Below are 17,899 nucleotides of genomic sequence, written 5' to 3' on the forward strand. Positions count from 1 at the left end.
ATTATTGAAATAGCTCCAATTCATTGGAATGCACCTGAAAATGTTAAATCTTGAGCTTAACCTCAACATAATGTAATAATAAATACATATTCTGCTTCATTATATGCTGCAATAAAGTTGTCATACATGTGTGCATCGTCTGCAGTACGTGATTTGTGAGTATGTAAATGACATTGTGCAAGAGTGAGGTTTGTAAACAAGCAACTGCAGATAAGCCCTCTGCGATATATAGTGACGCAAACGTGCATGTTTTGTAGTCCGATGAAGCTCTTGTTCTGACGATGGTGTTCTGACGGGATGGACAAAGTGTCATGGCTGTGACACTGAAAGAAATCCAAGAAGTCTGAATTTGCAGAGATGATCCTGCCACGTGGGCCATCTGCTAACTGTGCGATGCCACAGCAGTATTACCACACAGTTGTCATGCTAATGCAGTATTTCTATAATATCACATTGGTTTTTGGATTTACTGTAAGTAAATGGTTTTCTGGCAACTATATTCATTGTTTATATGGTCTAAACCCTTTTGAGAACATGTTGCATTTTTGTCAACAAGTCTGACTGTCTCATCAGATCACATTCTTTGTCCATAGGCTGTGTCTGACTCCATGTGGTTCTTATTGTTGCAGCACAGTCCAGTTCTGTCTAACATCAATGGCTTCTTAGTCAAATCTTCTACAGTTTGCTGTTAGCTATCAAGTCTTGTGACTGAAGGCTCTCCACTCCCCCTCCTCCTTTTACCTTCTGCCCCTCAAACATAAACCTGAAGTTAGAAAACATTACGCAAGCTTTCAGCTCACTCTCCGTAGCCAAGAGCACATCGTGTTGTCGAAGCTTTTAGACAAACAAGATTCCACTTGGAAGTGGGTGGGGACGTAGCCTGAGTTATTGCAGGTCAAGCCAAGGAGGAATGGGCTGACACATGAATACCTTCAGATGGATACCACTGTGCATCTGACGTGAAAGGCGGGGGTCTTCTTTTCAGAGAACCAGATTAGAGAGATGTGGCGCATGTGCATTGCTGTTTTTGTTGCTTTTAAGCTGCAAAATACATTTTTAAAAGTAATATTTGGTTCAAAAAAAGGAAGACAGAAAATCTTTTCAGCTGTAATAAGTATGAAATATATACTTATGCAATGCTGCTGTAGTAAAAACATGGGTTTGATTTCAAACACCAGAAATTGTAGAAAAGAAGAGTTAAAATAGATTATCTATAAAATTTATTTGATGTGTTAAACTGAGGAATGAGTAGATGAAAATTAGCTTTGGACTTCAGTCTGATGTGTTTACAAATAGTATTTTTAATTAGTATGCAACATATCTGTTTTAAATAAACAATTGTAAAGTTAAAGTTGCAATAATTCTCTCTGTAACATATTTCAATCAATTGATCAAGTTTATTTGTATATCAAAATTCAGCAACAAAGCAGTTCAAAGTGCTTTATATCATAAAATACAAAGTCATAAAAACCACCACACAGCCAACAATTTAGAAAACCAGTAAAAACGTTATTTTTTTATGAGCACCACCATCAAAATTATCAATACACATCAAACATGTTGGTCAATGTTCCATTTACTACTGTTGAAAAGCAATTCTAAACATGTGGGGTTTTAGTCTCAATTTAATGGAACTCAGTGTTTCAACTGTTTTATAGTTTTCTGGACGTTTGCTCCATATTTGTGGTGAGTAGAAGTTGAATGCTGCTATGTTGTTTTAATGCAAACCTGAGCAAAAATACAGATTTAAAAAGGCATTACATTATCTGATAGTTTATAAGTGCTTATTGCACAGAATCCATACATTTTTGCTGTCATTCTCTTTACTTTAGATGGACTAGCTAGCCTACAGCCTGCTGCTTTACAGACATCCTGGTAATAGCTTAATTATTTTTGAAAAGAGCCACATTTTACTTAGTTGCAAATGAGAAAAGATGAAGTTAACAGTGGGTGTAGGAGAGGCATTGTTATGTTGCTTTAGATGGTAAACTTTCAGCTGTAATCAAATCACGACACATTTTAGAGGTTTTGAAACCATAACGTTTAAAAACCACAATCTACGTTGATAAACATTTCTCAGGTTCAAAACATCTACAGAGCTTATTTTCCAGTTTCTGGCATCTGAAGTGTGCAGCAATCAAGACGTTATAACAATGAGAGTCAAATTGTTTGGACTTCAGATCGTTAGATGATGACTGACATGGCTGCAGGATTCATAGAACTTGTTTTTTGCAAAAACAATCCTCCAGTACAAACAGTTCAGCACATTCAGGCATGAGTGAAGCTGTTCACAACTCTCGTATGTGCAAATGCATTCATAGGATTCACTTCTGGCATGTACAAAACACACTGAAAGGCCAAGGAGATCAGTCATCTGCATGCAGCCAGGAGCCTTACTCTGTTACAATAATCTGCATACTGTTCTTAAGTTGGATGGTCATAGCAACCCAGAGTGTCCAGTGTGCCTGCTCCTCCTGTTTAGCAACATGATACCAAAAAGGAAGCGGCTTCCAGAGGAGAAGACACATAAACATAGCCTCTGGTTGTAGTAGATGAGCTTTTGGCTTTAAAGGAAGATTGCTGCAGCCTTCTGGATCTAGAACATTCCTGGAATCCGCTTTGTCTCTGAGTTGGAGCAGTTTTCTGCAGCAGCATCGTTCCCATTTAGATTCAGCAAACGCTTTGTGTTGAAATCACACTGCGATCTTGTTACATAACCACTTATAACAAACCATTCGGGTATGACTGTTTTGTTTTGGGTTTTTTCATTTCAGTTTGAGGAATCAGCCTTCAGATGGATTGCTTCTTCTTTTTTTGGAGTAATATAGCTGAGCTGTATTTTAATTAAAATACATTTTAATTAAAATACATAAAAATGTATTTTAAATACATTTTAATGTATTTAAAATGTATTTTTAATGTATTTAGGCTTATTTAGATTTAAACAATGTCAAAATTCATTGCAGCACTGTTGTGGGCAAATTGCCGGTCAGATATTCAAATACTCTCATCATGAATGGATGACATTAAATTTAGTATTTTGATAAATGCATTCAAACCATTGTTCTTACATTACATATTATAATATGGGAAAAATGTATTGTTCTACTGGCAGATTATGTCACTTGTAGCTAGTACTTTTGAGGACTTATTGACTTAAAATGAGCTCCTGTACTTTGCTGAAAAGTTACTTATAATTTAGTTTTGTCTTATTTCAGGTGTAGTAAGATATTTACACTAGAAACTAGGCCAAAAATATTTAGTAAGATTTTATGTTTTTGCAGTGTGGCTCAGAGAAACGTATTAAATTTAAACTTCAACATTTTGCTCTTCTTCCTATGGCTTATATGCATCATATGATCATTCAAACTGGGAAAACAAAATGGGTCAAATGTATCCTTAAATCCTTCAAATTTGCATGCTATTCATGATTAATTTAATATGGTTCCCTGAACCATAATGCAAAAACACAAAATCTCACCAAGTATTTTTTTTGTCCAAATATCTTTGTGCACATGAAATAAGGTAAAACTAACTTACAAGCAACTTTTCAGGAGGATAAAGTAACTTATTTTAACTTACAACTGCTTAATATTGATGGAAAAGCACTAGTTCCAGTGGCAGTTTTTTTCTTGTAACAAGACATTTTCTCATGTTACAAGTGAAATAATCTGCCATTCAAACCAAAATGTTTTCATCAATATTGAGCAATTATTTACTTTATCTTGGTGAAATGTTACTTGTAAGTTAGTTTTGTCTTATTTCAAGTAAACTCATTTGCACTAGAGACTCGACTGCTTTGTGAGATTTTTTTCCCCCAGGGGGTCTTTGGTGGGATCTAGTGTCCCTTACAGGACAGTAGGCTGACGACATGCGGCAAATGTCAGTCGGGTCCGGGAATCGAACCGGCCGCGTCGAGGACTCAAGGCCTCCAAATGTGGGTTGCCCTATCCCCTACGCCACCGCAGCACTCCCCTGCTTTGTGAGATTTTGTGTTTTTTCAGTGCAGCATCTTGTTTTTGTATCCTCTCAAAAGAGGAACAGCCTCCTTTTAATCGCGTCCCTGATTCCTAGGTTTTGCAGAAGCTTCGCCACTAGATGCATGACTCACACCCCACAGAGTCGTTTGGGTTTGTGCTGAGTCACAAAATGTCCCAAACCCTCTTCCGACTGTAAAACTGGCCACACTGTACCAGGAAAACAACACCATGGGCCAGAGGTGTGTAAAATCAAAACTGGAAGAGCGTCAGTTAGCTTTCATTGGCCGCAGGCCGCCATGATTTCCTCCCTTGTTTACCTTTCGCGTCTTGGAGCTGCTGCAGAGCTTTCTCTCCGAGGCTGTCTGGTACATTCCAGCAGAGAAAAACCACAGAAGGGTGGGGGCAGGGACGAGCAAAAGGCAGGGCTGAGTTTGGTTCATCTCACACGTAACAAGCGAAGCACACGCTGCCAGGGAACAAGGGAGGGAGAGGAGGGACAATCCTGTAAAAGGATCGCGCTACAGCAGGCTATGATGTCATTTCAGTGGGTGATGTTACTGGAGCACAACGTTACATCATGTGGCCTCTTTAAAATATATATTTGTATGTCAAAACCTACTTTTTCCGTCCTCCCCAAGATTGACTGAAGGAGGAGAAACACGGAATGTGTATCCAATGTGAACATCCTTGTAGAAATAACAATAAAGCAGCAACTTAAATAGAAATATGTTCACATTTTACATCAATATATTGAGTTATTCCTATTGGCTGTAGAGCTATCGTTAATAAAGATTAAACAAAATTACATGGGTGTAATACCAGTCAGAAGTTTACATACCCTGAATTTCATAGAAATTTCATGAAATTGAGTGATGGAATGACATAATGGCATAAGTTGTTTTTCACCAACAGTGATTATGGAGAAAATAAAAAATTAGCACCTCTTTTCTGCCAAAAGATGATTTAAGAAAAAAAAAAAAAAAAAAAAAAAAAAAAAAAAAGCACAATGATCCCAAACTTACATATAAAAAAATTTAAATAAAAGATTATAGCTTATATGGAATCTCTCTGATATTTCTTTCTGAAACTTTTTCATCAAAAGTCGAGTCAATTACGAGAAAATAACACATTAAAGAAAGTTGATCAATTCTAAGAAGACTGGTCAAATAAAGTTGACTTTATTGCGTCTCACTACATTTAGGCTGCATGTGTGAACCAATCCATGCAAATGATTTCATTATTAGTCAACCTCACTGCAAAAGTAATAAACCTTACTAAATAATTTAGTCTAGTTTCAAGTTCAATCTTGAAATAAGACAAAACTAATATACAAGTAACTTTCAAGCAAGACATAAGAACTCATTTTAAGTAAATAATTTCTTAATATTGATTAAAAGGGGTCCTAGTTCCACTGGCAGATTATTTCACTTATAAAAAGACATTTAATCTGCTAGTGAAATTAGTACGTCTTCATCAGTATTCTGGATTATTTACTTCTATTTATTATTTTAAGTGTACTAAGACATTTTGGACTAGAAATTAGACCAAAAATACTTTAGAAGAAGTTTAGAATAAAAAGCTGAGGCATGCAGTTGAATGGTAGACGTGTTTTTATGATTTCAGGTATAAAGAAAGGAAAAGAGTCAGAATTAATGATGCTTCCAGAGAGGAATAAAGGTGTCAAATCTTTCCCCCATGCCAATGCTTCGAGGAATCCTAACACTGAAATAGCTGTGAGGCTGCCTGGCTGGGATGAACCCATTGACACGAATGTGACCCGCCTGCAGTCACGTTTCAACTGGAGAAAACCCGAAACATTATCACTGATTATTAAATCTGATTATCTGAAAATATTTATTATTAAAATATTAAGTTTATCCTTAATTAGAGCAGATTCCGTCATGCTGGGGTTGTATTTAAATGAATTTCTCCATGTTTGAAGCCAGCCCATCTGAAAGCAGATGTAGTGTTCCCACAAGGAAATCCCCCGTTCAGAAATAACAACACACTCACCATGTACTGGAATATATGCACACTATAAAACTGTACTTGTAAAGTTAACATTTAACAAGTTGGAGAAACAAATCTACTAATCTATTTTAACATCTTTTATGATGAAAAATCTTTTAACTTCATCTGGGTTGGACCAACATAAAAGAGCTAAGAGTATTTGTCTTGTTCAGTAAATACATTTAATTGAATATAATAAAAATTAAAATGGTTCAATCAACAGATAATTGAAAATGACTCTTAAATGTTCAAGTCAAGAACCAAAAGTAGTGAACTCGATGCTATTTATTAGTTAGCAATGTCAAATTAAGCTCTGCTGGCTGTCCTTAAGCTAATATTATTGCCTGTAGTTTTGTTCTGACAGAAGGCCCAAAAGAAAAATCTGGTGCAAGTTAATTTTTTGGTATTTTACTAACTTTAAATCAGCATTTTTGAGCAAACAATCCCCCCAAGGTTGTGCATTGTTAGGATTTCTTGAGTCCGCAATGGTGATAATCTTTGGAAGGTAAGATTGATGCTGATTTAGTGCAACAACGTCTCAGGGTTACATCACCCAAATCATAGACAATTGTAGCTGCAATGGTTTTAATAATCCACACCTCAAACTGATGTCGGGTTTCTTTATTCAACCACAGAACTACGAAACATCGTGAAAACTTACATCCTTAAGCATAAAAGTGTTTTTTTTTCCTTTCTCACAGTAAGTAGCATACAAAGTTTAACAGTTCTTTAAACGTAACACCGTGTTCACCCGTTAAACCAGTTCCAGATTTTAATTTTACTTTCAGTCTGCTTCAGTTTCTGATGCAACTTGGATGCAATTTGTTGGCTTCATTAGCTTGCAGTTTTTACTATTATTAGCATCCAATTATCAAATTTAAAGTCTTCAGAAGCATGTCCACCAAATGAATACTTTTCTGTCTATTAATGTTTTATTTTAGTAAATTACTTAGATTCAATAGAAAAAAGATAAAAGGTTTAATACAACATGAAATAAGCAAAATTTTTAATTAAATTGCCGGCGCTGAGAAGACTAAACAAATTAAAGACAGACCCTTAAATAATGTTTGACTTTGTGTGTTTAGAACTTATTTATTGTAGAATATTCTCAGGTCTATCTTAAATTTTGTTTCACTAAAGTGTTGCACTTTCTCTTCCTTCTTCAGCAGAAATAAGTTTTATTTTCTGCAAAATATAACACTATTTTATGCTGCATGTTTTGTGGGGCTGAAAAAATTTATCAGATTAATCGTCAACTAATTTAGCAATTGATTAACTGGAATTTACAAACTCAAAAACAGTACAATTTCAGAGAAAACAGCTTATTCAGATCAGTAATTAAGCCAAAACTGTACAAAAAAATTATATATCTTGTATTTAAGATAATAAAAAAATCCTTTATCTGTAAGTATGTTCTACCTAAATCTCCTCAAGTGGCATTTTTGGTTCCAATTGTCCTATTTTGTTATCCAATTAGCAACTGGTTAGTGCAAAAATGAATCAATTTATCTACAAATGATCAAGCATATACTAAGGGAATGCTATGATTTTGCGTTTTAGGCTATAAAATGTTTATTTTCTTATTTATAAAAGCTACTGAATTGTTTATTTGCATCTTTTTCATAAAAATTGTAATGAAAAATCTGTAGAAAGTGGCATTTAAAAAAAATCTAATCAATGGTCAGAACAATCAGCTACAAAAATAATTACTAGCTGCGTCCCTAATGATTTGTTTTCAAACTTATTGCCTCTTATTTATGCAACTTGCTTAATTAAAACTGAAAAGTGCCTCCACATCCATCCAACTCGATGTCATTGCGGTTGACCCGGTCACGTCAGGCGGAGTTCATTCACAACAAACTGTCCTCTGTTTCCATCACAGTACAGTCTGCCCTGTTTCTTACATAAGCGGCTTAATCCAGATCAGGTCTGCGCTTCATGCCTATAACAGGCGCAATGGGCGGATTTTGTAAGCGTTGCAGCAGCAGCAGAGGGGTGACTGGGTTTCCCCAGATGCAGACAAGTGCTGGTGTCTGGAGCCCCCTAGTGGCGAGTTGAGGACGTGGATTTTATTTTTTATTTTTAGGACATGTGGCGCTCGTCACGTCGCGTGAGGCTCAGGTCTCTTGTGACCTTCATCTCCTAAGCGTATCAGCAACCAACACCGGCCGGTTGGACATCTGAGAACCGGAGTGAAACAGTACCCGGCTTTGGTAGCGTCTGGGCCGCCGTCAAACCTTTACTGGTTCCAACGCATCCACTTAAATTAGGGGGGTCAAACTCATGTTTATTTTGGGTCAAATCTAAATTCGTAATGTTCTTAAAAGGCCGATTGTGCCAGAATACATAGATAAAACCCATTAAACTGTTAAACAGCTGTTTATTCAGCATTCAACAAGTGGTCTTTTTTTGTTTTGTTTTGTTTTTTTCCAATTAAATAATATTTTTTCACACTACAGTGTGATCCTGGAGAGACTGATCATGATAACGCTAAGTCCCTCCTCCTGGCTCTGATTGGTTGTTTTAGCTCTGGAATGTTGCATTTCTTTAAATGGCAATGGTTGACAGAAGTGGACGATATCGATGTTTTCATATTTTATCTCACATTATACTCTCATGAGACAGTTTTTAAAAAATACATAAAAAACATTCTTTATAAAAAGTTACTGCAGCTTTAACTAAATATAAAATTTTTATTAGTAACAGTACTAGTTTGAGTTGTTTCGTACTTTTTTAGATGCAGAATTCAAAAAGTCAAAGTATTGTGATTATCTATACCTATATAATCAAGTTTTAGTTAACTTATTCTTGACCAATCCTCTTGACTTTGGCAGCTTTTGCTCTCCGCAGCATTTTTCGGGCTGTTTTTTTACGTACCGCCATGAGGAACATAAAGTGCCGTAATTTGCCAACAGCTGACGTAAACTGCTTTTGTTGGAAAAAGTAAATAAAAAAATCAATTTCATGTCAGTCTGAAATGCTAAAAAATAAACACAAAATGAAAAATATTATATCTATATTTCAGAAAGTTTTATAATTGTTTTCTCCATTAAATATTGTTTTTATTTATTTCAGTTAAAGAAAATGCTTTCCCAGTTTCAGTTTTTGTTCATCAGTCCGTTTTAGTTTAACTATAATAACTTTGCTGGAACCCAGTCAGTGTTGATGTAAACACAAACAAACCAATTCCACTTAAAAGAGATTAGAAATCACTTTAATGTAACAACATAGTGATTTTTAAGACTTACAGTCAGAAATAAAAATCTAATTTCAGATCATTTTAAACCGAGAGGAAGGAGATAGCATGGCGGAATGATTGAAATAAAACAGAAAAACATGAACACAAACATACACCTCTTAATACTGTGCTCTGATGTCTGCAAGAGGATTTCTTTCTTTTGTTTTTTCTTTTTTAAAGGAATAGTTTGCCTCACACGAGAATGTTCTTGTTGAAAACCTAAAGAATGGATAAAATAGATTACAGTACTTAAATATAAAAATAGACTCTGGATTTCTTTGCTCCCATTTCTCTCTCTGATTCAGTCGTGGAGATGGACGGATGGACGGGTGGACGGACGTGTCCTCAGGTCCCTCAGTGGCACATTCGAGCAGTCATCTCTTTCTGTGGACATTAACAGCGAGTCGATTATTAGAAAACAATGAAAAAACTCTAAATATAATCAGTATTAATGGCTGACTCTGAAATAAATTAACTTTTCAATAATTTTTCTGATTTATTGAGCTGCACCAGTAAAAATAAACAAGTTAATTCCTAAGAAAGCTCTAAATTAATTTAAATGTGTGGGTTCAAGAGTATTGCTACATTTTTTCTAAGTACAACTAATGATTATATTTTAATTAATATATTTTTTAAATTGCCCCATTTTGCAGACTTTTCATCCAACTACTGAAACCTATTTCATGCAATTGTAGAAATACATAAATTACAAATAGACAAATGATTTAATTCCTTTTTTAAAAAGAAAATAAACATTTTATTGGCTAAAATTATAGCATTGATTTGCTGCGAATGATCAAGTGTACGCTAAACGAAGCATCTGATCTGTTGATTAATAAATGGAGAGCAACAAGATCTTAATCTGAGATTTATTTATTTTTACAGATGAGATTTACTTATTTTGAAGCAGGTGAATCTAAAAATGCCACTTCAGGAGTTCTGGGTAGCACATTTTTTGTACAATTTTGGCTTAATTGCTGCTCCAAACACGTCATTCTTTCATTTCTAGTCAAAAAACAAGATTTTGTTTTTTTATTCTGCAAGTTCAAAAGCTAGATCCAGTTAATGTTCTATGCAAATATTGATAAGAAATTGTGAAAATATTGTAAAGAATTTATGTAATTATTACTTTTAAGGTGCTTTTTCCCAAATATAGATTGTTTGAATTAGGTCAGCATGGTGACTCTGTGAGGCTAAAATTAATATTTTTCTCAACTATTCGCAGCAAGAAACATACATGTGTGATTCAAACAGATAATATATAATTAATAAAATAAATCGGCATTTATTGTGTTATCCTTTTTTATTGTTAATCTTCCAGGGTAGTGAAATAAAGTCCTGATTTTGGAGCAGCAGAGTTTTTCCAGAGCTTGATCATGACAAGACGTCGATGGATCAAAAACAGGTAAAAGGTTAAAGGTTAAAGCATCTTATCAGGGAGACCTACTTTTCAGATCTGAGAAATGTCAAAACATGTCGCTTTAAATCCATAAACAACTCCCTCAGAGGAGGGAGGGCTCTTCAGTCTGAGCATGCCCAGTGAGACTGCAAAAAACTGCACTGTCTTAGAGAAAACTTTAGTTTGAACCTAAATAAAATGTCCCAACATTTATTTTCACAATATATCTGAAAACGATCCAGTGAGCAGAGCTGCTGTGTTTACGTTCATGGCTGGAAGTTTTCATGTTCTTGCTTTTGGCTGCACAGAGCATTTTGCATGATTCAGATTTTCTCATTCATGCTGATCAGCAGGGAGTTTATTTCTATTATCACTCACTGCAACACAACAAGTACAGCTCAATAAATCAGTACTATTTTAATTTATTGAGACACCTGTATATAAATGTGTTAACTGAATTAATAAAAATCCAAATATTTAGGTAATAATAATAGATAATTCAAATTAAATAAAAAAAATACTTTGTTAATCCAAAGGGAAATTAAATACTGACATAATAACAATAATACTAATAATATTGTATTATTATATTATAACATTGTATTATATTACTACATTATTATTAATATATATATCATTAATATCATATAATTACCTAGATGGACTAAAAGAATCAAATGTTCAGTTATGTTGTGAAATGGCGGTGCTTTTACACTGTTTCACCGCCAGGGGCGCTAAAGCTTTGATATTAATTATTTGTTTTTGCTAAATTCCTTCTACACAAGACTTCAACTTTTATCTAAAGCCTACAGACTTTTAAGTTAATGTTAAAATGAAAGTTCCTTTAGAAAATAATCTTTTCTTCATTTATCATTTTTAATATAATTTAATCAATTGTGCAAATTAAAACAAGGGTCTGTAATTACTATTTATTAGGTTGTTTGCTTTCTGATTTGCCCCCATTTAAAGCCTCTCTGGTGTTTAGTTAGCTCAGCTCTAGGCGTGTTTGACTCACCAGGGGTTCCAGTTCTTTGTGGTCCGTCAGGTTGAACTCAGTGACAAAGTAATAGAAATGCTTGTAGCAGGTGTTGACGTGCGCCTCGGCCCCCATCTGGGAGACCCGGTCGAAGTGGTGGATGTAGACGTGGACAAACACCCGGAATAGACGAGACAAAATCTTCTTAGCCACCTGCATGAAGCACTTAGGGAAGGGAGTACCTAGGGGAGCAGCAGATGGAGAGACTCTCTTACAGTCTGCACCAGACATAAAACACATTCACAACAAACTATTTCATAAATAATTACATTTTCTGATCGTCTGACTGCAGTTTGCTTTGACAAAATTAGCAGGAAGTAGTTCACATCGGCGCTGGTTTCTATTCATAGTGTGCTGGGCATGGTGTGACCCATTTTTTTAATCCACTGCCTGGATGTTTCTGTTGTAAAGTCAGCTGCTGAACCGGAGCAGAGGCCATGCATACATGCAGAGATAATAAAATCCAGACGAGAATGCCACTGCCACGGATTTACTGAATCCTCAACGTCTGCGATGTGAAACGCAGAAGGTAATCTAATAAATGCAGCCTTGAAACACAAACGCTTCATATTTTGGATTGATTTTTTTTTTCCACAGGTTATTTTTAAAAGTTGCTTTTTGCACCAGATGTTGGATTAAATATGATTATTTCTGGTTAGACTGTTTTGATGTTTATTCAACATTATAAATAGGCCTATAGCAATAAGCCAAAAAAATTTTATTAATCGGATTTAGTTCAATAACTTCCTTTTGCATGATCAAACTTTTTTTCTCTTTCTACCAACGACTGGATGACAAAAGTCTTCCTTCTGGTGCTTCAGCCCTTTTTTGAGGGACAATTTTGTTTACAGAGACTTTATAATTAATTGTATGAAGCGTTTTGTTTATTTTCCAGCGTTAAATGTTCATTAGAATTTAAAGTTTATTGATCTTTGAAAACGTAATCTTGCATTATTATGTCATGGTCTCTAAAAAAACAATATTATCGTTTATTGCAATAACTTCTGGGATAATTCATCATCTATAAAAATGTATTATCACGACAGGCCTAATTATAAATAAATAAAATGACAGTAAAATAATAAGTAACAAAAGTTTGAGAGCGTAAAGTATGAACTCTATTACTACTGTAGAGCTATACCTTCATTTACTCTTAGATTTATTAACACAGTTAATTCAACGATGTGCCATAAATTACATTATTACTAATAATAAATCTGTGTATCGGATTGTATCGGCCGATACTAAACCGTGGATATCTATATTGGTATCGGGAGTGAAAAAAGTGTATCCTAGTATTAACAATAATTATAATATTGATGCTAATAATGCTATAATAACACAATATATTGTGTCTTTTTCATATTTAGTTTAGACCATGTCATTACAAAGTAGCTTGAAGTGTTTGATGTTTGGACTTTAATTCCATAATAAAATGCAGAAACTTAATTTTTGTGGTTCTGAATTTGAATTTTCCTTTGAGATTATAATTTGAAAGAAAACCTTTGAATATTCTCTGGTAACTGTCATTTAAATGGGTACGAAATTCACCACATCGGTAAGTTTTCAATAATTTAGAATAATGTGTTTGTGTGATCCAGGTATTGATGAAGCGTATTTCTCTTTTTTGCTGTTTAATTAATGGCTGTAATGTAATTATTGGTCCATTTCTCTGCACTGAGGCAGAGTAAAACTGGGCAGCAGTAAACAACATGCAGTGTTTTCTGTTTAAACAACATTAATCCATAACCTCATACTTACCCACTGCAGCTCTTTGTTGAATGTCTATTAATAATTCTCATGTTGTCTCTACAAACAATCTGCAAATTATCTCAACTCCACCATCTGCTCAATCATAATTTGTAATATTATCTGAAGCGATTGTTCCTTTTGATTATTGTCTGTCTTTGACATTGTGTTTAATTTTCCCACCGCATTATTTGTTTTAGTGTTTCAAGCTTTCTACATTATATTTTGCTATTAGAAGCGACAGCGGCAAAAATAATTTACCTCTTATCTAAGCTGCAATTAAAGACACCCTCTGTAAAATCATTTCTATTGACACTAGAAAACCCGTTTGCCTCCATACTTCAGCTTGTTTGGCTTCGTCTCAGAAAGTTTCATGGTGGAAAAAGCATCAAAAGAAACTGGTGATAAATTTTGACTGTAGGGCTGCAGAGGAGGAAGTGGTCTTCAACAACTTCAAGTTCGGACTGATGGGAACCACAGAAACTCAAACGCCACACGTGAAGAGCAGGCGCTGCTGATGAGCGGATAAGGACACAGTGGGTTGATTTACGCTGCTGAATGAGCTCTATGTTTCATTTTCTGTTGTATATGAGTTTTGTGAAACGATTAAGATGAAGATTTGACTGCAAAAAACAACTTTGATTCATCCAGATTTATGCAACTTAATTGTGAGGATAAAGTGAATACCTAAATTAAACCAGTTCACTGCACACAGATTCAGAAATAATACTTTTTTTCAAATCTTTTTTCTTATCCGGTCACTGAGCACTAATTTGGTGGTCCGCAAATTAAAAAAATTAGTAAATAAAATAAATTGGCGAAACTCCAAAGAAACAAAGACTCACCAACGTTGGTGGGGAAGATGTTCTCGTTGTTGATCTGTACCTCGATCCAGTCCATGAGCAGACTCATGTACTTGGGCGCGGACAGCGCGGTCGGCCTCTTGTACTTGTGCTCGTCCTGCCAGCGGTATTCGTACTTGGGCCCGCCGGACATGACGGGGCAGGTCTGGTCGGTGCAGGAGTCGCTGATTGTGCCGTAGATGAGGTTGATGCGGTTGAAGAAGTCGACCACGTGGACGGCCACCCAGTCGTTGAGGTCCTCGCCGTGCGGCAGCTGCACGGCCTGCTTCAGGTCCAGGCCCGCGTTTAGAGACGCCTGCGCCTTCTTGTGCAGCTCGAAGCGTTGCGTGCCAGGCTCGAACTTGCGCTTGGGCCGGAACGTTCTGTCTTTGTTGAAGACTTGCTTCAGGGCCATAGACATGGTCGCCTACGACGGATCCCTCTGGTGAATTATTTACTGTGGAGGAGAATGCAGTCAAAAGGTTGCACAAACAAAATGTGCAGACTTCAGTGTTTTCAAATGCTTTAATTTTTGGCATTCTTTGAGGCTTTCTGCCAATTATTTTACCCCCCAAAAAACTATAAAACTGAAAAAAAGACTTCAGATTCTTGATGGGGGTAAATTACAGGAAAGCACACACTGTTGGTTGGTGCATTCATTCATTTAATTATTAAGAGAAAAAAGTAGTTATTTTGTGACAAACGTCAATCATAGCAGATCAGTGAATTCTTACTGCTGAACAGAACTGGGTGCTTTAGATGCCCCAAACTGGCTCATTAACAGAAACTCCCCCCTAAAGTTAAAATGTCACAAATCTGAATATTGGCTTCATTTTAAAGTTGACTGTTTTTGAGACGACTGTATAAAGCTGCAGGCTCTCTAAGGTCCACAGTCCAAACCCGTTCTGTTTGGCACACGGACAAATAAAAAGCTGCTTGAAAGCTCATCAAATCTGAGTTGGATCAAACTGCTGTTCTCGTTGATTTGGGGTGAATTAACAGACTAAATATACATTAAAATACAAAAACATCCACATTTATTATTTTCAGACCATTTTTTTCCTTCTTGAAAGGTTATTTATAGTAAGATAATGTTCATTTTCAGCAGTCAGCATCGAAAAATTCTACATTATTTCAGTTATTAAACAGGTAAGCATTATTACCCAGTCCACATTTCATCTGAAATATTTTAAAAAGTTTGTACTTTTATATTTACAATTTATTTTACTCTTGTCTTTAGTCAGTCTTGTTAATGTTTTCAACATTTTTGGGTACATGCTGCACAAATCGCAGCTCAAAAACAGAAAATAATTCATAGTTTAATATTCTCTGTAATATTCTGTCACAGTTTTTAAAACTCCACACTCATAAATTTGATCTTTTAGTTGATCAATTAACTGAAATATTCTGACAAGTTTTCAGTAAAGAATTTTTTAAAAAACATTTTTATCACGTCTAAATATATTTTTTAATTAAGCATGATTGTGGGCCACAGTTTTTTCCCCCAGATTTTACTAAATGACCCCAGAACTACTGTTCATATAGTTTAAAATCAGTTTTCATCAGATGCCAGGAGACATGCCTCAATGACCAGAGTTTATTTTTGATTTCAGGAATATTTCCATGCTGTAAAAACTACAATCTGTAAAGGAATGTGTCCATGGATCCTGGTGGAGCAAATCTTTTAGCACTTTGCACTGGGAAAAAAAAATAAAAATCCCAAAAATGGATCAGAGTCAGGGTTGCTGTAATTTTTTGAGACTTCAAGGTTTGTATAATATCCATTGAGAAATTAAAAGGTGCATATATGGGAAGGGAGAAAAAGAGAAATCCACTTTTTGTGTTTTAAGAAGCAAAAATAGATATAAACTGCTAAAATGACCACTAAAGGGGTTTAAAATTCTGAATTATTATGAATATTTGTTATAATGTGTATAAATATATTATAATACATTATATTTATGGTAAGTTTTGTGTCTCCAATGAATACAGGTGGGGCACAAAATGAAGGAATCCCCATCCTTCCCTCAAAATGTTAATTGTTTAAAATGAAACCCAATTTTATCTGCTACAAAATAATGCCACTAATTTTAAACACATTCAACAAAGTTAAATAAAGTCAATAATTAAGGTGAAACAGCGTTACTTCCACATTGAAGATGAAACATGGAGTCTGCGTGAGTCATTTCCTACTTCAGAGCCCTGAAAGCTTACGATGCACAACAACGACAGAAACACGCCTTTAGCATCGCAACTTCACATTAGTGCTGTTATTTAGCTCTCTGTCTGAAGAATGAGCACCACCCCCCTCACAACAATGCGGATTTGTGTCTTTTTTAGCTCATTTTCCAGGATGAAAGCCCCGGAGATTAAAACAGCGGGGCACATGACGACTGTTGGTGAAGTTTGTTCTTGACGCTTCACAGCGCGCTCGGACTTGTTGCTCAAAAAAATAAACGAAAAAATATTAAAAATAATAATAATACGCAAGAAACCTTATATACCCGCAATTAAAATTAGCAATAAAATCAACCAGAAACATCAGTTATCTGAGACGGTCTGATCAAAGGGTGACGAAACCGCACAGTTGAAAGGCACTTTCCCGAACTTACTTGTTCCGCCTTCCTGTTTCCTTCGGTCTTCTGCCGAAAGATTACACGATAACTCGTCGATAGCTGTACGTCAGAGATATGCGCGACCTACATTATGGGTTCAGGCTGCTAAACATGCTGTAAAGACGGCGATAAATCAATAAATATGCCACTTTAATGAAGAAACTAACGTCTGACTCCTCCCTGCAATGCGAAAAGTATACCGCCACAAAGTTAGCGGTAACACCAGTGATTTCCGATTGATACCTTCAAAATAATTGACTTGAATTTTTCCACTGGATTGTAACACATTTATAAAATATTGCTGCTTGGATATTACATAATGAATCTTACCCAGGTTAGACATGCATGAATAAAACTTTGGGAAAGATGTTATTATGGAGTTAGAGATGGATAGAAAGTGTTTCACACATTCTCAGCAGTCAGGCATTTGTGCACAGATTACAGATTAGATAAGAGATTAGGAATCTACACATATCTTTTAAAATGTTACAACCAACCAAACTACTCTAATTTCTGGCTTGTTGTTTATTTAATACACATAAGAGAAAATAGAAATGTGTATGCAGAGAAGAGTAAAATTATATTATTCTTCTACAACTACTTCTTTCTAAATGTATCATATGTCTAATCGGTACATATATGCACATAAATACGAAATTTGATTAATTAATTTTTTTCAAAGTAAATTATTATATTTTTTTACTGTGACTAAATCAAGTTGTCAATGTCATTTTAAGATGAGTATACATTCATAAAGCTCATGTAGATTAATTTAGATTTCCTCTTTTTTAACTACCAAGACATATTATGTGAATCGCTTATTATTTATGTAAAGTAAAACATATTTTAGGTACAAAACCGTAGTACATACAACGAGAAAATCTTATTTTGAAATGCCATCTTTCAACTTCCGGGCTTGTTCAGTGTTGCCTGGCAAAACAGAGGCACTTCCTCTGACACAATGTGTTACAGAGCCTGTCAGACTAACCTCATTTATTTCATAACGCACTCTAAGTAAACCACAGTACAT

General features: G+C 35.2%; 1 protein-coding gene across 1 annotated transcript; it reads right to left on the bottom strand.

The window, feature by feature from the left end:
• Positions 1–9,182: 9,182 nt before the first annotated feature.
• Positions 9,183–17,091, bottom strand: mob3a (MOB kinase activator 3A). Its single transcript, XM_044130558.1, has 4 exons — positions 16,867–17,091; positions 14,258–14,711; positions 11,643–11,845; positions 9,183–9,612 (listed from the first exon to the last, which is right to left on the bottom strand). The coding sequence occupies exons 2-4, from the start codon at positions 14,673–14,675 to the stop codon at positions 9,583–9,585; spliced, it is 651 nt and encodes a 216-aa protein (XP_043986493.1). The 5' UTR covers positions 14,676–14,711; positions 16,867–17,091; the 3' UTR covers positions 9,183–9,582.
• Between the last annotated feature and the right edge of the window lie 808 nt (positions 17,092–17,899).

Source organism: Gambusia affinis, linkage group LG10 (assembly GCF_019740435.1).
Source record: "Gambusia affinis linkage group LG10, SWU_Gaff_1.0, whole genome shotgun sequence".
Taxonomy (NCBI): Eukaryota; Metazoa; Chordata; class Actinopteri; order Cyprinodontiformes; family Poeciliidae; genus Gambusia; species Gambusia affinis.

What these genes read in the sequence shown, in the direction of transcription:
- mob3a (XM_044130558.1), bottom strand. Translation starts at nt 14,675, where the DNA reads ATGTCTATGGCCCTGAAGCAAGTCTTCAACAAAGACAGAACGTTCCGG. An exon ending in CATCTTCCCCACCAACGTTG is followed by an intron (nt 11,846 to 14,257) that starts GTGAGTCTTTGT and finishes CTGCTCCCCTAG; the next exon opens with GTACTCCCTTCCCTAAGTGC. An exon ending in ACAAAGAACTGGAACCCCTG is followed by an intron (nt 9,613 to 11,642) that starts GTGAGTCAAACA and finishes TAATGTCCACAG; the next exon opens with AAAGAGATGACTGCTCGAAT.